The 25,990-nt window shown below is 22.5% G+C and overlaps 6 protein-coding genes across 6 annotated transcripts; 5 read left to right on the plus strand and 1 right to left on the minus strand. All coding sequences in view use genetic code 6, as the record gives it.

Annotated features, from left to right (window-relative positions):
- Positions 1 to 1,079: 1,079 nt before the first annotated feature.
- On the plus strand, positions 1,080 to 2,387 carry TTHERM_00579120 (transmembrane protein, putative). The gene is made up of 4 exons (XM_001022913.2): positions 1,080 to 1,273; positions 1,422 to 1,482; positions 1,619 to 1,812; positions 1,868 to 2,387. Exons 1-4 carry the CDS (start codon positions 1,100 to 1,102, stop codon positions 2,078 to 2,080), a joined length of 642 nt encoding a protein of 213 aa, XP_001022913.2. The 5' UTR covers positions 1,080 to 1,099; the 3' UTR covers positions 2,081 to 2,387.
- A 1,132-nt stretch (positions 2,388 to 3,519) lies between these two features.
- Positions 3,520 to 7,760, plus strand: TTHERM_00579140 (hypothetical protein; the record flags this gene model as incomplete). The annotated part of the gene is made up of 2 exons (XM_001022915.1): positions 3,520 to 5,629; positions 5,689 to 7,760. 2 exons carry the CDS (start codon positions 3,520 to 3,522, stop codon positions 7,758 to 7,760), a joined length of 4,182 nt encoding a protein of 1,393 aa, XP_001022915.1.
- Positions 7,761 to 8,973: 1,213 nt separating this feature from the next.
- On the plus strand, positions 8,974 to 11,222 carry TTHERM_00579150 (DEAD-box helicase; the record flags this gene model as incomplete). Its single annotated transcript, XM_001022916.3, has 4 exons — positions 8,974 to 9,587; positions 9,708 to 10,008; positions 10,221 to 10,642; positions 10,700 to 11,222. 4 exons carry the CDS (start codon positions 8,974 to 8,976, stop codon positions 11,220 to 11,222), a joined length of 1,860 nt encoding a protein of 619 aa, XP_001022916.2.
- Positions 11,223 to 11,834: 612 nt separating this feature from the next.
- TTHERM_00579160 (kinase domain protein) lies at positions 11,835 to 16,745 on the minus strand (the record flags this gene model as incomplete). The annotated part of the gene is made up of 1 exon (XM_001022917.2): positions 11,835 to 16,745. The coding sequence occupies one exon, from the start codon at positions 16,743 to 16,745 to the stop codon at positions 11,835 to 11,837; it is 4,911 nt and encodes a 1,636-aa protein (XP_001022917.2).
- A 981-nt stretch (positions 16,746 to 17,726) lies between these two features.
- On the plus strand, positions 17,727 to 18,228 carry TTHERM_000579179 (hypothetical protein; the record flags this gene model as incomplete). Its single annotated transcript, XM_012799500.1, has 2 exons — positions 17,727 to 17,866; positions 17,925 to 18,228. 2 exons carry the CDS (start codon positions 17,727 to 17,729, stop codon positions 18,226 to 18,228), a joined length of 444 nt encoding a protein of 147 aa, XP_012654954.1.
- A 2,135-nt stretch (positions 18,229 to 20,363) lies between these two features.
- Positions 20,364 to 25,046, plus strand: TTHERM_00579180 (calcium-dependent kinase; the record flags this gene model as incomplete). Its single annotated transcript, XM_001022919.3, has 10 exons — positions 20,364 to 20,403; positions 20,729 to 20,859; positions 21,178 to 21,292; positions 22,515 to 23,126; positions 23,295 to 23,499; positions 23,576 to 23,831; positions 24,015 to 24,042; positions 24,102 to 24,563; positions 24,625 to 24,726; positions 24,793 to 25,046. The coding sequence occupies 10 exons, from the start codon at positions 20,364 to 20,366 to the stop codon at positions 25,044 to 25,046; spliced, it is 2,205 nt and encodes a 734-aa protein (XP_001022919.3).
- Positions 25,047 to 25,990: the final 944 nt, after the last annotated feature.

A 25,990-nucleotide genomic window follows, 5' to 3' on the forward strand; every position in this document is an offset into this window, starting at 1 on the left:
TCTATCTATCTATATACTTTTATTCTTAACGCCACAAAAATTAAATAATCTCTCTTAAATATGATTAATTAATATCTAATTATTATATTTTTTCTTTCATGCATCACAGAATTTATTAAAAAAATTTTATATACATTTTCAAGAATTAATAATCAAACGCTGCGTTATACACACAAACACATAAATATATATAGGCAAATAAACAACATACCTATGCATGCATAAATTATGATACTACAAAATATGACATTTTTAAAATTGACTTTAAAATAGAATTAAAAGATTCAAAGCTTTTAAATATATTTAATATTGCTTAAATAAAATTTTAAATAACAATAATCCTTTTCTTAGCTAAAATTTATATATATTTTTCATTTATTTAATATTTAAAAATTCATGATTTTGTTTTTTCAATAACTCAATTTTTTCAAGATTACTTCAAAATTTTATAAAAGATATTTTTTTCTCATTGAAATAATTATTTCTACATTAAAAAATTAACTAAAATTCTCATTTAAAATTATTTTTATTTAAAAATTGGCTTTCTCATTTAAATTTTTAATTATTAATTTAATGTTAAAATTGAATTTTTTATCAATTTAAAAAAGAAAAATCAACATTTTTTTTAACTACATAAAAGAATCAAAAAAGAAAAGAAAAATCCAAGAAATGTTTTTTTATTTTTTATATGTATGCCTTTGATCATCATCTTATGAACATGAATGCTCATATATGTCACAAAAAAGCAACTGATTTCACATTGCTGAAAAAAGATACATCTATGAGTCTAACTCAAAGAGATAAACTAGTTGTAACTATTCAACACAATGTTTGATTTTATTTTTTTATTTTTTTTATTTTTATTGATTGACTGTTAACCCACAAGGTAGGGGTATGCCCATCGAATAGAGCATATCCCTTGTAGTAAAGTTATTTAATTTAGCACCCCTTAATTAGGATATACCTATTGGGAAGATATATCCAACTCAAAAATGCCTTGAAAGTTTTATTTATTTTTAAACTAATTTCTTGTTTTTCTTGATTGATTGTTTTTTTTTGTTTTTACAAATTATCTAATTAATTAATTTATAAAAAAATAATGAATTCTCTTTACTATAAATAGTTTTTTTTGTTCTACTTTTAGCTTTCTCATTTTTATCTTGGAAATTGCTAACACGGCACCTAAGCTCAAAATAAAATATGCACGAATGTTCTATCAAACTCCATAATACCTCAACACAAATCAATCAAAAATGCGCAAAACTATAAAAATGTGTCTTACATTTTATTTTATGATTTTAAAAAATATTTAGAATTAATTGTTTTTATTTTCCTTTAATACAAATATATTATAAAACTAAACAGATTTATTTCAACTTTGATAAATATCTATAAAATTTTTTATTTTTTATTGAATGAAGCAATTTGGATTTTTGTATCCTTTTCTATCTGGTCTCTTTGGCTCTTTAGCAGGCACTTGTGGTAAATATTTACTATTATTAGCTTTATTTTTCAGATAATTCTGCTTTTAAACATAAATAGTGACACAAAATAAATGCATTCCAATTTTCTAATATGACTATAAATATATTAAAAAATATTTTTTAACTCCCTTTAGGAAAAGTAACATTTTAAGATGAAGACTACTTTGCTTTCACTAATAGCTATTTAAATTTATCTGTGAGAGGAGCTGGTTTAGTTTTAGTTTTATTTTTCAATCAATTAATGATGAAATTCTTGTTAAACTCTTTCCAATTAAATGGCGCTACATTAACAGTGCTACTATCTTTCATATTCAACTCAGCATCAAATGTAATAGCAATTAATATCTTAAATAATTTAAAATAGAATTTAATAAAAATAATAGTGTTTTGTTGGCTATTTTATTTATAATGAAAGTATTTCTATGAGATGGGGTCTTGGAATGCTCTTTATTATGATTGGAGTTCTCCTTCTTTCTGATAAAAACAAATTAGAAGCAAAGGAAGAAAAATAAGAAAAAGACACAAAAAGCGAAAATGCAAATCCCTCTAACAAATAGAAAGATAAACAAAAGAAAGATAATAAAAAAACCTAATGAATAAATTATTCAAAAATATAAAATATTTTTTATAAAAATTAAAATTTCTTATGTTCATTAAAATTAGATTGAACTTTTAAAAAATCTTTTAAAAGATACTTAATCTGAATAATAATCTATAAAAATAAATATTCATTTCTTTTAAAACTAAAATATATAAAATATTTTCTTTCTCTTTATATTCATTTAAATAGTTAGTTGCTTACAATAAATATCAAAAGTGAGTATTTTGAATTAGAGTAAAATTATTTCAGAAAATATTATTAATTATTTTTAAACTTAAATGGTACATGATATAAATAGTCAGTTTAAAATCCATTTTTTTATTTCTCACAAAGCTCAAATTGTTATTTTTTTTTAAAGAAACTTAGGATTGAATTAATTTTTAAAAATATTAATAATACAACATAAATCCATATTATTGCCTTTTTCATTTTTAGTTTCAATCAATTCAACATGAAAATTCTTGATGCCATTTTATTTTTTATATTTAATCAATTAATTCATTTTTTTAAAATGTAATGTTTTTTCAATATATAATATAAATATTTAATCAAAAATGTATTTATAAATTATAAATAGCTAAATTTTAAAGGCTTTATTTATGTAAGTGTAAATTAGCATTCTTATTTTTACCAATCTTAAAAAATAAATTAACCATTCATTTATTTATATTTGATATTAAAATTTATGCACTCTTTTAATTTTAAAGTTTTTCTTATTCTTTACTGGTGAATTTGAAATTATCTATTGCATATATTATAGGGTTTTATTCAAATATATTTTTAAGGTTTAATCTATCAATTTTTTATTTAAGTTGTAAGATTAATTTACAAAACATTTTTTAAACACTTACTAAATTCATTTGATAAATTAAGCTTAATTGAAAAAAGTTGAAAAAATATAAATTATTTTAACATAAGAATAGGAATAGAATTGCTAAAACATTACTAAATAATTAGGTTTTTATTTTAGCTAAGAAAATAGACTTGAGAAATTAGATTTATTTAATATTAAGTATAGAAATTATAATTTGTTTTAATTATTTGTAAAAGAGTAAATTCGGATTACTGAATAAATTAACTCTAAATGGTTTAATATTATATTTGTAATTTAAGATATTATTATTGATGCGTCATCATTTATAAACAAATTGTTATGTTAAATGAAGAATGATATTTGGTAATCCTTAAACTTTTTTATGCTTTTAATTGAAAATTTGGACAATCATGCAATTTATTTAATGTGTATTTAAATAGAATGAGTATAGCAAAAAGTAGTCTTAATATTATTAACATACGTACGTACATATATAGATTGTTTATTCTGTTGCAATCAATTACATTAATAGTTAAGAGATAATATTAAGCATAAAAATAATAATAATAATAGCGAGTCACTATATAATTTAATTAATTTCACTTTGATTAATTCACGAAATGAGTAGCATCAATAATAGGAGATCTCAGAGTGTGAATTCAAATGCTGTTTATATAGGAACAGCTACTTAAGCAAAAAATAACCAAGCATCTAATTCTAATTCGTCTAATTTATTCTAGAATCAGCGAAGCAAAAGCAAGTCACAGCAATTTAAAAAGCTGTAATAACTTAGGTTGCATATTGATGATATTAGTACTCTGCTAAGTTGTTATTAGTCTAGGGAAGATAGTATATTTTAAATGAGGGTTTGTGTTATGCAAATATTAGAGAATATTTAGGGGAAGTCTTTGAATGAAATTTAAAATATTGTTAGAAATATTAGCCATATTTTATTAGACACTGAAAGAATCCGTTTTGTGGAGGAGAATAAAGTAATTGAAAAGTATGCTTCTCCATTAATACAGCCTATATATTTAGAGAATAATTCAAGTGCAAAGCAAATGGTTTTTAGATATGGGTCTAAGTTAAATAAAATCAACAACTCTTATTATCAAAAGATATAATTTTACTTTCCTCGTATGGCCGAGCTTATTCAATAAGAACAATGCAATTGGAACAGTTAATTTAAAGAATCACTACAATCCATAATGTCGAATAGTTCTTAAGGCGGCAATCAAAATTCCTAATCTATATCTTCATACTCTTAATAAAGCAATCACAGCAATAGTGCTAGCAATAATAAAGTTTTATTGACTTCCGTTTTGAAACATATAGTAGTTAAATCAAGATAAAAGTTTCAAAAAGAACACGTAAAGTTCACTTGTTATCAGTAGGCGTATGGTGGCCTAATAGAAAAGATAGTAGGAGTTCCTAAATAAGTAGATAAATGTAATAAAAACGAGAAATTTTTTATTGATAAATACATATAAGGTTCTGCCGCGTTTGCCTACACTTAGCTTCTTACTTAAAAATATTTAATAAAATCGTCAAATAAATATATAATTATTGGTTATAGTTCGTAAATGCGTTAAGCAGTTAGATAAACTTGGAGAAATCCTTATGACATATTATAACTCGAAGATAAAAAGTAAGAAACAAAAGCAGCTAATGCTTAAAGTTCTGTAGGAAATTCTAACTAGGCTGCTAATGGTACTACTCCCATTTCTTCCTCTTGTGTGAGCACCTCAAAAACAAACTCAAATTACGAGAGCTTATGGGAAATTATAGTTACAAATTATGACAAAAACATAAAAGAAATGTTTTCATATAACAAGAGTATAAACTACTAAATAAAATAATATATAGAATCATATCATAAAAGAGATTAGCAATAGTAGTAAAATAAATCTTAGTTATTACTTTAGTCAAATGTATATTAGAATAAAAATTAAATAAAGTAATATAACGTTTAGAATACAGTTTAAGGAAATTCATAAAGTTAGAGTAAAGACCTCATTATTAGTGAGGGTGAGAATCAATCTAAGCAAATTTAATAAAATATTTTTTAAGAGTTCAAAAAAAATAAATAAGATAAAAACATTGGCAATAATTAAAATATAAGTCAAGATTTTGATGAAAGTTTGCTAAAAGAATAATAAAATAAATAAATCGAATCAGATTAATAGTAAATAGAAATAGGAGATTAGTTAACTGAAGCATAAGATTAAAATTAAGAAGATGATAAAAGTTTGTAAAAAAGCTAAACTTCACCAAAATTTAGCATTTCTCAAAGCTCTCTCAGTTTATCTCATTCATAGAAAAACAAACTCTCTTAGTCTTATTATACATACTTAGATGAGGATTAAATAAAAATGTAAAGCTAATTAAATTAGGAAAATAGCGTTTAAAAAAATTATAAAACTGATTACTATTCAAATGACTGTGAATATGCATCTGATTGTAAAGATTAAGCGTAGAATAATGATGCTATCTCTGTTTATGAAGAGTTTTTTACAAAATAAAACGAAACAAGTGAATAAAATGATAATTCAAAAATACAAAAATAGGAAGATAGAAGTAATAGCCTCTTAGAAAATTGTCAAAGTAAAACTTTTGATGTTTCGAACTTTTATTCTCGTTATAAACACAAGAGCTTTCAAGATTCATTAGGGGAATACTAATTTGTACCGAAAAGATAAATTAATAACTTCAAAAATATACCTTAAAAGAGTAAATTACCATTTATTAAAATATAAATTTAACTTTTGTTATAATAATTTTTTAAAAAGCGATAGAACATGAAGAAAACTCATTTTAATTAGCTATTAATCCATATAAAAAACTAAGGAATTAAAATTAAGGCGAATTCAATATGAATGCTTAAGATGAAAATGTGCTTTAAAACTCTTAAATTAATTTAAACAACAAAATTAATTTAAGTAATATATAGAACAAAGAATTAACAAGAGTTGTTTTAAACCCTTTTTCTAGCGAAATCATACCAAATAGCTGCATAAATAGCAATTACAACAAAAAATTAAATGATAATCATCTCAAGTAAAGCAGAAATACTATCCAGGGTACCTCTTTAAAAGCAAGTTCATCAAATATTAATTTAATGTCACCAAACTAGTCAAGTAGCATAAACTAAACAAATATCTTTAGTTACCAGATCTCTTCAGCCAATAAAGCCAATTTTGAAGTAAATAATAGTTTGAGTAGCAGTAGCAAGAGCAGCAAGATCAGATTCTCCCTAACATCAATTTAAAAGCAAAAGGACTATCCTTACATTGATTAGTTTCATTAGCTTTTTGAATCTAAAAAGAAGAATATTAACTAATCGTGCTCTTAGAATTAACAGCTGGCCAATTAAATTTAAAATTCCATAGGCAATCATCAGTTTTCGAATACTAATCTTAAAAGTAACACATTTACAAATGACACCTAAGCTTATGATGGATAAGATGAAATTCTACCTCCTCTATTAGAAGCAAATAATTTTGCTAAAAAGCAAAAGTAAATAAAAATTTTTACAATCACTCAAAGAGAAGGTAACTATCAACAACAATAAAATGAAAATGTACAAAAAAATTAAATTGCTAATGACTAGCAAGGACATTTTGGTTCATAGAACTAAATCACTTCAATAGGAAATACAGGGTTAACAACTCCCAGTTCAAATATTCATTTGACAAGTCTAACTAAATTTCCTGCAGATTCTACAACTAACAATCAGAATTTAAATAATTAACAGCATTCTACTTAGAATAGCATTAACTCTTCTAGAATTCCTAACAATCAAAAAAGTGAACATCCCTCCAACAGTAGCTCCTAAGTAAATATAATTAGCAGTTGTACAAATATAAATATAAGTAACAGCTAAAATAAAACAATGGAAGTTTAGAGCATAAATAATAATAATAATTTAAAAGTGAATGCTGTTAATAACCAAAACACTCCTAAGGCAAATTACTAGCTTAAAATGAATCATAAATTGTATTCTGGTCCTACGTTTAATACTTTGGCCACAAACAAGCACAGCTAGGCTACTCCTATAAAAACAAATAATTTAGGCTCAACAAAGAGTAAACGTTAACAAACTGTGTCTTCAGATTAGTAAGCTAGCTTGATAAAATCTATTAATATAAAATAAATTAATTCATAAGAAACTCCTCAATTGAACTAGAATTAAAAGTTCTGCAATTTAAACTTAGACTCAAATATTTACTCATCATTGTATTTTGATCAACAACCTATGAATTTGCCAGAAATTTTATATAAAACATCATAAACACCGTCTATAGGGAAAACTTAAATGAGCATTCCTCCTGATAGTATGCATTTATTAAAGCAAAATTACAACAACTCTCAAAAAAAACACTTTGATAGCTCCAACTAAACAGGTTAATTCATTAATTTAAATACTAGCAATTCTAATTAGCCAGTTTTGACAAGGATCAGCAATGCTGTTCAAGGTTCCTTTAGTCCACTAAAGCTAGATTCTATAGAATAAAGAAGACAGCTTTCAATTAAAAATAATGAAAACTTGTAGTTAAGTATCTCAAAAAGAAATGAGAGTTTTAATAGAAAAAGCATTAACTCTACTTAAAATATTACTTAACAGTAGAACTAATACTAATAGTAGCAGCATTAGTAATATTAGTAGCAGCTAGTTTAATCTTAGCAAGCTGGAAATATTTTTAACAACATTACTCCTCAACTACGAAATATAAATAGGCAGAAAAAATGTAACATCATTAATTTACAAAATTAAAATTAATTCATTATAAAAAAAAATTAACTTAAGACCTATGAAACAAACCCTAATACTTCTATATAAATAAACAAAAGTCCAGCTTGAAACTAACAAGCAAACAATTTAAAAACAGATAAATCAATAAACCACAAATGAATAGTAATCTAACAAATAATCAATATTAATTAAATAATTTAAAGGTATTTAATGTATTAATCAACACTATGTTTATATCTTAGACTCAATATACAAAAAAATTAATTAATAAAGAAAAAAAAACTAAATCATTTAATCAAAAATGCAAAAAATCAAATCGTTTTTTAAAATATTAGTTTATTTCAGCTAAAATCTGTTAAAATTTTATAATCTAAAAAATTCATAATATATATATTTCCTTATTAACTTAATATTAAAGAGTAACCTTAAAACTTATTTCACAAAATATAAATCAATTTAATTTTTCAAGCTATTTCATTTTAATTATTTTTTTCTTTATGCTACCTCAATATTATGCAAATTTAAAATACATTTTAATAAATTCTTAGTCTAATATTTTTTTTAATTGTTAATTATTTCATGATATATAAATTTCAAAGCACTATTTTTAAAAGTTAAATTATTGATTAAATATTTATTGTCTAATTTGAATATTATACACCGAGCTACTTTCATTATCATCTGAACAATTATAAACTTTTAAATTTGAAATTTTTTAAATTTTATTTAAAAAATTTAAAGAATATAGAATATCACATATTTAATAATCCATAGCTGATGTCAAGGTATATTTAAAAATAATTTTTTAACTAAATTGGCACTTTAACTTTGAGTTTCATTTTAAATTAATTCTTTTCATACAAATGAGATGGTAATAAAAAAAATAAACAATAATTTAATTTATTTGAAATGTTATTAAATTTTTATAAAGCTTTTTTAATTACTTTCAATAATATTAAATAAAAATAGAAAAATAAAATATTTTTAGATTAAAAACTTAATATTTTTTATATAATAAGTGTAGAATTTAAATTGAATATTAACAGTTTGCAATTAGTTTTGCTTATTAATGAATAAATAGAATATTTGTTATGAACAAATAGAAGTTTTGAGTAAGTAGAAAATCCTACATCAGTAGCAATTTATAATAAATAGAATTTTTATCAATATTTTATTTAAGTTATAGAGCAAATCCAAACTAAAGGTTAAAATACAAAATTAGAGAGGAGCATAAACTAAATTAAAAAATATTTATTAAAAATAATTAAATCTTAGATCAAATAGATTTTTAAGCAAGGAACAATAACAAAGTATATCAAAAATGGATATCACAGGTCGTTTAAATTAAGAAGTTTAGATTTAAGAATTACTAGAAGGCTGCGATGAGAATTTAATAAAAGGTCTTGTCAAAAATAAAATAGTTCATCCCACTTTTTGTCAAGAATAGTTGTTTAATCTCAATAAGGAGAGAGATCACATTGTCATTAGAAGTGGTATGGTTTCTGGTAAAACAACCGGTTTGCTCATAGTCCTTCTCAATGATTTCATAAATAAAATGAAGCAGTTTAAATTCGTTGAAGGAAATGAAACTGAAGATGAATCAGTTGGTTTATTCTCAGTCCTCATCACTGCTTCTAAAGACTTAGCTTAAAAGAATCACAGTGTAGCTGAAAACATATGCGCCTTCATCAAAAAGCCATACAACATGCAAGTTATGAATTTAAGCACATTCTCTGAAGAAAATTTCACAATTATACCTAAAACTCACTACTTGATTGTTGCCACACCTTCTACTTTCTTGAAATTTGCCAAGCATACTAAATTCGATAAAAAGAAATTCGTTAACTTTGCCTTTGATGATATTGATTATATGCTTTCTTTTGGCTACAAAGGCGAATTAACCAACTTCTAATTTTTCTATGAATCTGAAATCAAGTAAAATAAATATATTTTCTAAACTATTTATCTTTTATTTCCTTACATTAGCGATGGAATCTATTTATTTGTATCTAATTTATCGTAAGTAAAATTAAAAACTATTTTATTATTAAACAGGCAAGAAAACTTTAAGTGTTACTGGAGTGCAACAGAAGAATTAAATGATGATTTAAAGGAATTAAAAAAGACTTTCTTGCATAAAAGTGTTATAATTAATGTAGATGATGATTATGATGAAATGGATGATTAAGAAAGAAAGAGCAAGCAAGCTCTTTAGTTTGATCACGATTAAATTACTCATTACTATACAACAGGAGATGAAACAACTCAATATATAATCTTATACGTCTTATTCAAGTTACGTTTCCTTTAAGGAAAATCTTTAATCCTCTGTAGCGACCTAGAAACTGTATACAAGGTAATTAAATCTATCTTACATTGCTTACTTTATATTTATTTTTAAATCATAAAACTATTTATTTGCTCATTTATTTAAGGAATTATCTTTTAATTTTGCAAGTCTATAATTAAAATTAGTAAAAGCATATTGAAAAATAGAAAAATTCTATTCAAAAATAATTAAAAACTTTTTTATTGTGAGAAATTAATTTTAAAATTTTGTTAAAATAGGTTCATTTATATTTAGAAAGAATTGGTTAAACAGAAATGCAGTTATATAATCATGAAAATCCCAAAAATTTACGTTACTATATTGTAACACTTTTCAACACTGGTATGATTAAAACATTGGTTTCCACCAAGTAGTTGTTCTAGGATTTCAAGAATAAAGACTTTTATGATAAAAAAATAAAAACAAACAGACTTAAGGGTATTAGAAATATTATAAATTTAGATTTACTTGATATTGGAGAGGAATATAATTAATTCTTCAAGCTCTTCAACGGTTAGACAGGAAATATTTTCAACTTAGTCTTAAACGAAGAAAAGCAAATTGAAAACTTGATGAATCGTATTGAATATGAAAAAGAAAATTTCAACAAAGTTAATTTCAAAGAATTTCCTCTTCGTCGTCATGAAATTGAAGCATTTAGGTAAATATAAATTGCATATATTTAAAAATTAATTTAAAATTATCTTAAAAAAAATAGATATAGAGTCAACAACGTTTATACTAGCTTAACCAAAAAATAAATAGCAAGTGCTAAAATGCTTGATTTTAAAAAGAAAATGCTTAAATCTCCTGATATGAAAGAATATTATGCTAAAAATATTTCAGAAAAAGAATTGTTGATTGAAAGTATATAAAAGCTTACCAAGTAACTCAAAAAGCACGAAACAAGATGTGAAGGCGATGTACCCGATTATCTTTTACCTTAGTTCTTAATAGATTAAAAGAAAAGAGCAGAAGAACTTGATCCAAATGCAAACAAGAAGGTCAAGAAAATTTTAGTTTACAAAGGTAGCAGCGGTTCTCAATAAGCAGATGAAGGCAAAAAGAAAATGAGAGGTGATAAATACGTTTACATTAATGAAGAAAAAGAAAATGAAAATGAAACAGATGCCTCCAGATTAAAAATTTTATCAAGAAAGAAATAATGGAAGCTTCGTCATGGTTTTAAATTAAAAAGAGTTAATAAACGTTTAGAGAAGAAAGGTATTTTCTAATCTTGATACATATCAACCAAATAAAAATTAACATTTTAGAACATATTTTGTTTAAATTTATAGATTATTTATATAAAGTGTAATATATTTCTTTAAAATTTCAAAAAATCTTTCAAAAATTAATTTAAATGTTGTTAACAATAATAACTGTTAAAAAATGACTCGAGAATTTTTATAACATTCCAAATTATTAAAAATCAATATTAAAATAAAGAAATTCATTCATTTAAAAGTAAATCTGCATTAAAAAATAATATTCTTTTTATTGAACTTTAATAAATAAAAATTAATAAATTAATTATTTATTAAACTAAGATTTTATATTAATTTTATGAAAACAAAAATTAAAATTTTTTTTATCATGCAAAAAAATTTTTATATTATATTTGATGGTCCCAACTTGGAAGTTCGCACTATATTTTAAAAAAATGAAATATTTATTTTAGTTAAATAATTAGTTCGTATAATAAATAGACTTATGGAATTTTATTACTAAATAAAAATATATTTTGGACTCACAAACATAAAAAATTCTTATAAATGAATAATTTTTTAAACAAACTAAAAATTTTTAAATAGCTAATAATCATTTATAAAATATAATATTTAGTAAATTATTCACTTTTCATAACACATGTAATATTTAAGAATTTTATCTATTATTTCTTCTTTAATTTCCTTTTAATTTATCAGATCTAATAATAACTTAGGTATATCGCCTTATAAAACTTAAGTCATATCCTTTAGAAATATTTCAAAACCTTTATTTCCTACAATTTTAGAAGCAAAACGTATCTTTTCAATATTTGAAAGATAATTGATAGATCTGATATTTATTTACTTTTCACGCATATTCAAATTTAATTGTTATAATCTTTGGATGATTCTTGGATAAGATTCAACAATCTCTACATTTTAAAGAAAATAATTTTCTAAATCTTTTAACTTAAAAGTTAAATTTGTATTACATTCTTTTTAAGATTTACAATCATTATTTATTTCCTTTTCCACAGTAATTTTAGAATATTATTATTCTAACTTTTTTTACTCTAAAAATTATTTATTTTTTTAATTTTTTCTAACTGTTAAATCTTCTTCTAATAATTAATCATCTTTCACATATAACCTATTTTATTATTGATCATCAATAAAATTACATATCAGTTAATCATCTGTAACCATAACTTAATTATTCTTATTGCTATTTGGAATATCAGTTTAATTGCCTTTTTATGGTTATTATAAAAAGTTTTCTATTTATATATCTTATAAATTTTTTTAATCATTATCAACTATAAATAGTGAATCTTCAAAATTTATTATTTCTTCTTTACTATCCTAGATTAATTTAACGGCTGCTTAATATTGCTATTCAATATTAACATAAGAATTTTGTTAAAATTGTTATTCGGGATTTTTTCTTTCAAGTTTAGCATTTTCTTATATTTATACCTTATAATAGTGAGGCTCTTTATTACTTATATTATTGCATTAGTCATCTATTGCATTATTTTGTTATTAATTATCATAATTTTATAAAAATTATTATTCTATTTCTATATTTTTTAAATTTTATGTATCATTATCAACTATTAATAGTGAATCTTCAGAATTTATTATTTCTTTTTTACTATCCTAGGTTAATATAACTGCTGCTTAATATTTCTATTCAATATTAACATAAGAATTTTGTTAAAATTATTATTAGGGATTCTTTCTTTCAAGTTTAGCATTTTCTTATATTTATACCTTTATATAGTGAGGCTCTTTATTAATTTTATTATTGCATTAGTCATCTATTGCATTATTTTGTTATTAATTATCATAATTATTTAATTTATCCAATTAACCTTCTAAATTTATTACTCTTTTATTACCATTTTCGATTTATAAGTTGTTTGCTTAATACTCAATTTGATGATTTTTATAAAAATTTTATTTAGACTCTTCTTTTTCATCAATTTTACAGTTTTATGGTATTTTTATTCCACTTTAAGAATATTCTTAATATTATTTTGTACTTTACTAATTATCTATTGAATTATTTTTCTCATTTTCTTTTTGTTGTGTTTAATGAATTTGAACATCATGCTCGTTTTATTGTTATAATGTATTTTGAGAGTTTATGATAATCTAATTATTATATTACAATACTTATGATATTTCTTTCTAATTTTTATTATCTTCTAGTTATTTATCATTTATTTAAGATTTTTATTTTTCCTCTTATAAATTTATTTCTTTTTTTGTAGCAATGGTCATAGTGTAATTATTTTTATCATGAATATTTTCAGTATCAACTTATTATTATTATTAATTATTAAATTTAATTTTATCGTTTGGATTAATCATATCTAAAGGAATTTTTTCTTTAACTGAGCCATATTTTTATTTGTATTGAAAAAGTTTTTGCTATTTAAACTAATCGTCATTATTTTCAAAAATTGAGATTTATAATTCCATTAAATATATCAATTCTTCTAAACTGCATCTTAAGTAAGGCTAATCATTAAATAAGCTCATAATTTGTTTAAAAAGGATTTATAGATAATCATCTTTATGTTTTGAAAATTAGTCTTTATATTTCTCTTTTATTTATTTTTTATGAAGTGTTGATTAATAGCACTTTTCTATATATTTCTCTTTATCTTAATTATCTTTGTATTTATCTTCACAGTCACATTTGTATAGAAACTCTTAAAAATAAAGTAATCTGATAATTGATACCCCAATACTTACATAATCACTATAAATACTTTTAAATTAATTTTTTTCTTCGTAGCCTGGTGTGGATCCTAAAGTGTCTTCTATCATAAAACCAGATTCACTGAAATCAATAAGTTTTATATTTCTTTAACCTTTTTTAGAGCTGATTAGAATGTTCGAAAGTTTAATGTCTCCATGAACAATATTTAGCTAATGCAAAAACTCTACTGCATGAAGTATCTATATGCATATTTTTAACTTTTTTATTTTAATTCTATTTTATTTTTCATAGTTAAAAACTTTCCTATTTTCTAACTTATTTTAATAGTATTCGAGTAAGTTTTGGCTTTCGAAATATTCTAAGAATAATTAAAACGATTAGCCATCGGATTGATGGCCTTTATATTAAATAATATATTAATTCTATGGAATCATAGAAAGTATACTTATCTCTCTCAATTACTGCTCAACAAATTTTTTTTTATTTAATTCATCTCGTGGTACTTACTTCATCACAAATGTTCCTTAGTTTTCTATTGATACTTTGTAAATTTCAAATTAGCTCTTACCTATTTTAATGTATTCTGTAACATTAAATTATTATATACTCTTTTAAATCAATTCTATTCTTAGTTCAATTTATTTTATATAAATCTTTAAATTTATTTTGAATGTCAAAAATTTTTTCCTTCCAAGTAAACCGTAATAACTGATTATATCTTCAAATCTTTATTTGCACTGATTTAATTCTTCTATTTTATCTGAACAGTTTTCAAAAGCTTTCTATGCAAGAGAAAAATCTGCGCTTAAGCATAAGTAGAATTTATCTGTTCCATTAAAAAAAGCATGTTCTCCTTATTTTTGTTTATTTATAAATGTTTCTAAATTAAATTCATTTTTTAAAGAAAGTATAAAATTTTAAGATGTTTATGAGTCCTCAATATTCAGCTAAGGAATTTTAGACTACTTGATTAATTTTATAATACTTTCAGTTATTCCTTTTTCATCTATAAATAAATAAGACAGAGTGTAATAAAGTTACCTTTATCTATAAATACCGTAGTATTAGCACATATCTATTGTTTATACCAAAGCTTTAACTAATTCATCCAACTCACTTTTCTATTTATCATAATTCTTAGAACTCTTGCTATTACTCATTATTATCAAACTTTATAAATTGATTTAACACACTTTAAAATAGAATTGGCCTTCAAAAGCTTTAAAATTTTGATTATGCTACTTTAAAATTGGTTAGTCGTAAATTTCTGAATTTTTTTTGCTGAAACGTGACTTAAATCTTTCATACTGTTATCTTTGAATAATTTCCTTCAATTTTTGTATAAAACTTGTCCAGTATTTAATATTTAAGTCTGTTCTATCTGGATATTTTAGGAAAAGTCTCTTACCTCTTATGATTTATTAAACGTAACCAATTTTAAACTCTGTTGGCTGATAGGGAAGTTGTTCTTCTTTTTCATAAAACCTAGCTACCTCAGGTAAAATAGCTAAGATTAGAATACTTTGTATTCCATCTATATATAGCTAGAGCTATTCTTTATTAAAGTAACTGTCAGACACAATATATTTCTGGTTTGCCCATTCTTTGAATAAACAGATAGTGCTTTTTTTTAAAATTTCATCATTTGATCCTTCAAATTAACTATTTTCTTCAGACAAATAACTCTTTTATTGCGTATCCATCATAAACTTTAAGATAAAAATGTATCCCAGTTTAAATTTGGAGTTAAGATTTTTGATTGTTTTAATTTTCGTTATTAATTTTTGAAGTTTTATCTCTTTATTTATTACTATATATCCAATTTTAACTAAATTAATCAATGAATATAAGAGAAAATACAAATATAATTCATCTTCTTCCAAATTCTCTATAATTTTAGAGTCTATTAAAATAGTATAAAAATCAAATTTATCAAAAAATTTGAAATTTTGAATTTAATAATTTTTGATCAGATTCGATTTTGATTCTTCTTCAAAAAAGTTTTCAATAATTTAAAAATAAAGCAGTGATTTTTTAGCTTTATAATATTCTATTAGCTGCATATTTCCATTCATAATGTAACAATCAATAACATCTCTAAAAAAACTCTCTTCTTTTTGCAACAAATCTCCACGAAAGCTGACTTGCTTCAAATCTTCAATAGTCAATTTTTTGAAAATATTAGAATATTCGTATTTTTTCAATTATGAAAAGTATACAATAAAGTTCTATTACTCATAGCTGTTTTCGTAATCTACCTCTTTATAATTTGCGTTTTCTATTTAATTTTAGAATTCTTTACATCTTTGTTTGATTAAAATATCTAGCTATTCCTATAATTGCATGAGAAACTCAATAAGCTCTTTTACATGTTTTTGACTGGGTTAATACTTATCCTTATTATATCTCTAAGGAGTTAAGTAGTATGTTACTTTAAAGTATAAAAATAGGATATGATTCCATCCACATGAATCTTTTCTCTTTGAAGTTTTTAAAAAATATTCAAGTTCACTCTAAAGTTTAATGATTGACTGATAAGTATTATTATCTATCACTAGCTAAATAATTTCATTTGTATCTGAATGATCCTTTTTTAATTGATACATAATATTTTGGAGGATAAGTCTATTGATTTATGTGTTGCTTTCATATTCTTTGATACAATTTTCATATTATTTAATTTCTGCGGAGTCTAAGTTAGAATAATTTGTGCTATTATCACATTTTTCTTTAGTAAGTTATAAGGTGGCATCCATAATTAATGTCTTAGCTTCTTATTTTAAAGGTAAAATTTAAACTAAATTCTTTAAAAAATTTTGCATTCTTGATATTTATGATAATTCTTTTTGTCAGATTGCTTCTTTTTTTCTTTATCTTGTTTTTGATTATAAAATTAATAAAAAGATTTGATAATACCATCCAATTTTTAAATATTTCTTTCATCAGAGAGAAAAATAAATTATAATTTTCTCTATCTAATATCTTTTATTATTATAATAAAAAATTAGTAAAAATACATATACTGAAAATAAAAACTTCAGCATTTGAACATAAACTTATAACAAATTTCTAAAAACGCCTTTGAATTTATTATAGCTTTTATTTTTATTAGTTTTTATTCATTTTTTGATTAAGATTATAAAAGAATTAATGAGTTTATTAGTATATTCTGCGATTATTTTATTATGAAATGAAAAAAATTGAATAATTGAGTCCATAAATTTGAATTTTAAAATAATTTTAGATTGATTCTCCTTCTTAAAAATAGATGTATTTGTTAGATTTTGCTAGATTACAAATGAAAAATAAATATTTCATTTTATTTTGTACTTTTTTTCCAAATTTTAGAAATACAAAAATCCAAAGCAAATATTTAAAAAAGAAAGTTCAAAATATATACTATAAAATCAAAATATAAATAAATCTCTGAATATAATGCAAATTCTGATGTATTAAAATCAAAAAAATTTTTTAAAGATCCTCATTTAAATATGTAATATACCCAACTTCATTGTTTTGAAAATAAATGGTGGGGGACATGTATTTTGAATCCCATAATATATTATTATATTAGATTAATTAAATTGTATTCATTTTAAGTTTAAATTTCAGTGCATTATTCACTTTTTTTTAAAAAGCGATAATTTGATTAAAGCATACAAATTATTAAATAAGTTTCTATTTAAATTAAGTAGAAATATTTAGTTATAATGTATTTGAAAAATCTGAAGACTTTTTAATTAAAAATAAGTAAAAAATTTTAAGTGTCACTCCATTGGTAGAAAAAAATTAAATAAAAGAAAATGCAATATTCTAATTTAAGAAGTAGAATTGATAAGTTTTTATTAGAAGAAAAAAAGTTTTTAGTCAAAAGCATAATTAAAAAAAAACAAATAAATATTTCTTACAAAACAAAGAATGTGTAAAAAAAAGGATATTTTATGTAAATTTAAATATATCTTCATTGTTTAAATTTTTTTTGAAAAATTATTTTTTTTTAGCTTTTTTAAAATGAATCAGGATAAGAATTTAAAACACATGCAACATATTCCTTTTAAAAAGCCAAATAAATTTTTGATCACAAATTTCATGCCATTTATTCCTCTTGGGAATCTTGAAGCTACAAAAAATCCTAAAGAAAGCATCTAATATTAAAAAAGAATTAAAGAACTCATTTAAAACTAAATAAAAAGAAATATTTCAATTAAAAATGTTTTATAAACTCATTTTATTAATTGCTTTAACGAATAAATTAACTTCTTTGATAGTTTATAAGTTTACCTGAGCCATTTTAAAGATAATTGACAATAAATCAGATATCTAAAAGATCGAGAAGTGCAAAGTGCCAAAAATTGTAATAATATATGTGATTGAATACAATATATATTTTTTTTAATAAGGATCTTTATGAATTTCTTAAAACCTTTCAAAACTACTTTACTTAAAAGAATGCAAACACTTCCTAAAATAAAGAGACTTGCAAATTTAGAAGGGACTAAAATAAAAATGGGCAAGAAAGCTATTGATTCTAAAATAAAAAATGCACCAACGCTAAATAGTATTAAGAAATTTATCCAGTTTTCAGATGCTTTTTAAACTTCTTGCTTCTTTTTTGTCAAACCCTATAAATTATTTATTATATGAGCTTGATATACTATTTTTAAAATTGTCTTTGAACTTCCTTAATGCCCTACTTATCAAACCATTATTTTCTTCATGAATATAAAACCAATTTAAGCTTTTATTTGAATTTTAAATGCCTGTTGTATTCTAAAGAATTTCATTTATAAAAAATTCTACTTTTTTTTATTTGCAAAGTTTAATATTAATCCAATTAATATTTCTATTTTTATGATTTTAATATGAATAGCTAAATTTTTATTTCTATTTAAAGGTTTTTAAATATGCTCAGAAGTAATAATTTTAATATAAAAATAAATTAAGATTATTCAATATAGTTAAGATTAAGTAAAAATATTTCTGTTTCAAAGTTTTATGTTATAATCACATTATTTCTTTATTATTTTAAAAATTAAAACTGTTATTTGTAAACAAATTTAACAAGCAATTTTTAAATTTAAATATAAATATTACCTATTGCAATCTTATAGAATTTTTAATAAAGCTATTACTATGTATTTGAATAAATATATTTAAATTTTATTTTATCTATATAATTATTTGATATTTTCAATAAATTAATTTTATATTTTTTTCAAATATTATACAAGAAAATTCCTCTAGCTTTTAATTATGTTATTTATAATACTTTGTTTGGTTTCATATCATTAATAATTACGTTAAAGGTATATCTAAATTTTATAATTTGAAAAAGTTATTTCATATATCATTTATTTAAAGTTTATAATAAAAATAACTAAATGTTATATATTTTATATAAATAGTAATAATTTAATAATCATAATATGGAATTTCTATTAAGTTACATGAGTTGCTCTAAAAGAATTTTTTTGAAATTAATTAATCGCTTAAAAAGAAGTATTTAACTTATAATCAAATAAATTTAATCAGTTTAGATTTACTTTCACTTTACTATATATATTAGAAAAAAGGTAAATACTTTTTTTGAGAATAATCTATCTTAATAAATATCTATTTAAAATTTCTATTGTAATAATTTTGATGTCAGAGTAGTTTATAAATATTAAGATATATATATAAATGCAAGCCAACTCACATTAAAATAGATTAATTCAAAGTAGTATTAAATACCAAAATAAAATCTAATGTAAAAATAAATTAAAATATATTTATTTTAATGAGATATAAGACTGAAGAGATAAAAAAAAAATAATCCTTATCATATGAATAAAAAGATTTAAACTAAAAAAATAGCCTTTATTAATTTTAAAGTAAATCAAAAAAATACCACATTATAATTTCTTGGTTATTGTTAAAAAATATAAAAAACAATCTTTTAAGCATCGGAAGCAAAGATGAGAATCAGTTTGTAACTTTGATATTAATTTAGTATAATCGAGCAAGTAGCAGCATGCTAATAAATTATAAATTGATTGTTTGAACTGCTTATGAATGTTAGTCTATTAATGTGATTTGTGGAAAGTGAAGAAGAAAAATAATAATATTAAATGACTTAACTAATATATTAATTAATATGTATGTATGCAATCAATCATATTGATTGAGGAGACTTTATTAAATAAATTAAAATATAAAACAATCAAAGAAATAATAAAAGAAAGAAAAAAGTAGTACTATTAAATCAATTTATAATCCTGTAGTTAAAAGAAGAAAGAAAAAAGTGAAAGAGAAATTAGAAATAAGCAAGCCAATAGTATAGATACTAACAAACAAAATAAATTGCTCTAAACACATAAAAAAGCAAAATTAGATCACCTCTTCACATTGTCACAAAAATACTGTATCTCTATTGTAGCTAAAGCGGAGGAACACAGTCGATGGGGAATTAATGTTGCTAAGGAAACAGTCCTGGTGAAGGTGTGTTAGTTTATTTTTCTTTTTGAACTGCGCGTTAAAAAATTGCAAACTTATTCTTATTAATCTTATTGCTACATGCATATATATACGTTTCTCTTCATCCATCAAAAAAGAGATAAAAAATTTTATTGAGGGACATTGCAAATTATTGAAAGACAAGTATTAATATTGCAGACTAAACACTGCGAGGAATAAGAAAAAATTAATAGCAATTGATTTATAGCAAGCGCGTTTAATCATTGCAAACTTGAGACTTATTCTTGAGTTTCCGCAATAGGAATTACTTAATTATTTTTGATTAACGATCATTACTAATAATAAATAGATAAAAACACAATAAGTATGGGTAATAAAGATTTCAATGTGAATAGCGTTTAAGGATCATCTAAAAATATGCATAATGATAAAGAGAAACCAAGGGAAGAAGAGTCAACAAGATAGCTTAAAGAAAAATATGTAATAAAGTTAGTTACTTAATATATGCATACCATTTTTTATGAGATCATTAACTAGCTATCAAAGAATTAAAAGCTAACTCAAAGCATAAAAGCAAAATAGACAAAGATGATTCTTTTTATAAAGAAAAAGCAAGGAAATATTTTATAAACTAGTAAATAAGACAACAGGGAATTTTATTTTATTTAAATCAAACAAACGAAGTATTCCATAAAACCTATTTTTTAAATTATTCAAACAAATAAAGCATATTGTTAGTTACTGATAATAAATATAAAAAATATTGGTCTGTAATAAATTTCAAATTCTTAAAATTAGGGTAAGTCAATAGTCAGTCACAATTCAAAATAGGATTATTAAGATGGAGACGATAGATTAGTAGGCAGTCAAACAAACAATGTCGCGTATGAGGAGCAAGTCTCAAATCATGACAGTAAGAAAATTAAAAATAGAATTTGGATGAATTTTGAAAACATAAATGATTGGTCTATTGGCTAATTAATTAATCTATTAATCAAATAAACAAACAAAAATACATTCATTCAATCAATCAATCTATTAGTCGATAATTTATTTAATTTCTCACTTTACAAATAAATTTTGAATAACAAAAGTGATAGTGCACACTATTCTTTTAAAAAATACAATTTTATAACCAGAATAAGCATTCTAAAAAAAACTCTAAAGTATTTAACAAGCAATAAGCAAGCAAGGAAGTATGATTAATATATTAATCTCGTAAAGTGAAAATCCAAAAATACTAAACATGCTTTTGGATTAGTCTACAATTTTCAATTAAGCTTGATAAAATTAGCTAGTCAAAGCAAAAGCAATAGATCAAATCAAATACGCTAATAATTTTTATCTCCCTACCGACCTTATATTTATTTTTTTAATTTAATGGCCTAGTTAACCAAATAGTATGTTATTTATTAGCGTATTAAAGGGAAATATTTTATGGCAAATTTGTTTTTATTCATACTAAATGTGAATCTCATATTCAAATAAAATCAAAATGGATAATAAATAAATAATAAATTTATTTATTCATTGATTATTTTTTTTTGTCATATTACATCGCTTAAAGCAATAGGTACTTTTTACAAGAAAAGAATAGAAATTTAAATTATCAAACTATATGTAATAGCCGTTTGATCCAAAAATAATTATATAAATGAGGCTGTTGATTCATATTACAAATATAAAAATGAAGCGTCTGAAAAATAAATTTAATAGAATTTTAAATTATAAATTTGACAGTTGTCATATTACTTAAAGTAAAAGCAAAATAAATCATAAATAAATGAAATTTTAGTTAATTTAATGTGAAATTTTATTATAAAATTCAATATTACACTTTATGATAAATCAAAATTTGATATGAATATATTATCAATTAATTTTCTAATATTAGTGCTTTTTATCACTTAATTAAATTTTATCTCCTGCCACCTCACACTTTTACCCTTGAAATATTATTACTATCTTTCAACCACACTTTTTCAAAAAGAATTAATTTAACAATTAGTTGTTGCTATTTATTATAGTTGCAATTTTATATTACAACTGAAAATGTTTATACTAATTGCAAACTTTACTATTCTCAAATTACTGATTATTAGTTTAATATAACTTTTCGTAATTTAAATATTTAGAGGCTATAGACAAGTAGGCATCTCATTAATATGGTTCATCTCAACGCGAAATTTAATAGGGAAAGGAAGAAGCTTAGAAACAGAGTTCTAAAACAGGATCTTAATTGAATTTAAAAGGATAGTAAGCAGCTACATCAACAACAACAAATACAAAATCAACATCTGCTGAAACACACGCATCTGAATCAAATGGTGTAACAAAAGATGGGTTTAAAGAAAGTACAAATAATGGTAGTGCTTAACCAATAGCTAAGCAAGCATCTAGCGGTAAACAATCTAGCTAGAGTTAAAAAGAATAAAAATCTTCTTCAGGTGACTAGTAGCCTGCTTCGAGCAGTAAGCATGGATTGTAAAGATTATCTAATGCAGGTTTACCTCCTGCACCATCTACAAATCAAGCAAAGCAAAAAAAAGAGTCCCAAAGCGTAGATGCTAAAAAGGCTACCGAAGATGATAAATCAAAAAAGAGCTCACCATCTATATCAAAAAGTCCTTAGCGTCCACCTGCAAAAAATTCAGCTGTTGATTTCAATATTTCAGCTGATAGTTTTATTCACTTAAAAAAAGGAAGCATAACTTAGTAATATAAAATAGGAGAAGTACTCGGAGAAGGTAATTTTGAAAAAAAAAAAATCACAAAATTAATAAAATATATTTATTAATCTGTGTGTTATCAATTTTAATTCATATTTTAAAGAAAATTGTAAAAAAATTTTTAACTCTGATTTATTAATTTATGAAGCTTGAACAAAAGTTAAGTAAGTTTTTTTTATGAAAAAGGTGCTTTTGGTTAAGTATCAAAAGTTGTTCATAAATCAACTGGAATGATTAGAGCTATGAAGACCATAAAGAAAAGTTCAATTATAAAAGAAGAAGAAGACAGACTATTCTCTGAAATGAACATTCTTAAAAACTTAGATCACCCTAACATATTGAGACTCATAGAGCTTTTCTAAGATAATAAAAACTACTATCTTGTTACAGAGTATAACTTGATTTAATTATCTTAATAAATAAATTAATAAATATAAAATAAAAAAATTTTTAATTAAATTAATCAGGTACTGCTCAGGAGGTGAATTATTCGATAAAATTAAGTCTATGACTCATTTTACAGAAAAAATGGCTGCAGATTACATGAAATAAATTCTCTCTGCTGTTGTTTATTGTCATTAAAATAATATAGTCCATCGTGATCTTAAACCTGAAAATTTACTTTTTGATTCAGATAAAAAAAATGCAAATTTGAAAGTTATTGATTTCGGTACTTCTCGTAAATACGATAAGGCAAAAAAGATGTCTAAGCGTTTGGGAACAGTAATTATAATTTTCTTCATTTTTACAATATAACTTAATTTTTTCATAATTATATTCAAAAATAAAATTATTTATTTAATAAATCTTATTTTAATACATCAAATTTGTTGTGTGTTTTGTGATATTAAAATCAAGAAATTAATGTTTTTCTTAATAATTAATTCATATTTTTTATTTAAATAGCCCTATTATATTGCTCCAGAAGTTTTAGGTAAATAGAAGAAAGAAATTCATAAATTGTTCATAGAACTTATTATTTTTAAAAAATAGATTAAAATTATGATGAGAAGTGTGATGTGTGGAGTTGTGGCGTTATTCTTTATATTTTATTATGTGGTTATCCTCCTTTTGGTGGCAGATCTGAAGATGAAATTTTAAAAAAAGTACGTCTTGGTAAGTTTAAATTTGAACCTGAAGACTGGGACCGTATTTCAGAAGAAGCTAAAAATTTAATTAAAAAAATGCTTACTTATGACCCTAAAAAGAGAATATCTGCTGAGTAAGCCTTAAATGATGCTTGGATTTAAAAGAATGCTCCTGCAAACCATATTAGTACAAGGGCGTTAAGCAACTTGTCCAATTTTTATACTAGATCAAAGTTAAAATAAGCTATCCTTACATTTATTGTTTCTCAGGTTGTTTCACAGTAAGATAAAGAAGAACTCCAAAAAACATTTAGATCTCTCGATAAAAACGGTGATGGTACTTTGTCAAAAGAAGAACTCATAGATGGTATAAAATCATTAAGATATTTTAATTATAAAACTCATTCTATAAATTCTTATTTAAATAGGGTACACAACTGTTTTAGGAGATAAAGAAAAAGCTGCTACATAAGTAGACAGAATTTTAGATGAAGTTGATATCAATAAATCAGGAAAAGTAGATTTTACAGGTAAATTTTAATTATTAAATTCCTTAGATATTTTTTATTGATCGAGATATATTTTTATATGAAAAGAATTTTTAATGGCAGCTTCGAACAAAGAAATTCTTTTGTCTAAAGCAAAAGTAGAATAATCGTTTAAAATATTTGATTAAGATGGAAATGGTAATATAACAAAAGATGAGCTGTAGTATATTATGGGAGATATACCTGATGAATTCTGGAAACAAATTTTGGATGAGTGTGATACAAATAAAGATGGTATGATTTCTCAAACTGAATTTCTTGATCTCTTAATAAATAAAAAGGGAATGCCATCATAACACTGATAGAATTAATTATCAATTTAATAATGTAAATGAAGTCTTTTACTATAATATTATTTAGAAATCTTAGCTCAATCTAAATCCTAATTTATCTAGTAAACAACCTCAATAAATAATATTCAATAAATAAATCAATCAATCAATCAATTACTTGTTTTCTAGTTAGCTAGACTACAAAATTATCAATAATTTAATAAAATTAAAATAAAGAAATACTTTACTCATTTATTACTATTACCATTAGAATATTTTATCTTGTAAATAGGTTTTCCATAAAGAACATCAATTTATTTTCTACAAAAAAAATGAACTACAAAATATAATCAGTTCGACCATCTGCTTGCTTGCCTGCCTGCATGCATGTCTGTCAATCTATAACCAATCTATCAATAAGAACTTTACCAAACTTATACAACCATATAAAAAGTATATATAGCCTTAATAAAAAATGTTACAATACGAAAAAATATTAGAAGCCACTTATTTGCTTACAGAATTAAATTAAATTAAATCAACCAGTTTCATATGAGAGATAAAATCAGTTGTATTCTTATAAAATATAATTAAAAATGAGGTTATAATTTTACTTTTGTTACAAATTGATTAAGTATATTGTTCATTTTTGAGTGGAACCACATCAAAAAATATCTTTATTATTAATTATAATTTATAAGCAAATTTTGTGTCAAAATTTTAATTTTTACTTTGAATAATTTATTAATAAATCTAATAAATTACAATATTTATATTGATGATTTTATTCTATCTGTATTAAACTGTATATTTGATTTATTTATTTGAATTCTAATTATTTATGGTCAATCAAATCTAAATTATTAGAGAATAAAAAATAGTATCAAAATATAAAATATATATATATATTTTCATTCAATTTAGGTTTTTTTTAATTGCTTTTCAATAAAATAAATAATATTTTTAAAGCTTTA

Source organism: Tetrahymena thermophila (assembly GCF_000189635.1).
Source record: "Tetrahymena thermophila SB210 genomic scaffold scf_8254464, whole genome shotgun sequence".
Classification (NCBI taxonomy): Eukaryota; Ciliophora; class Oligohymenophorea; order Hymenostomatida; family Tetrahymenidae; genus Tetrahymena; species Tetrahymena thermophila.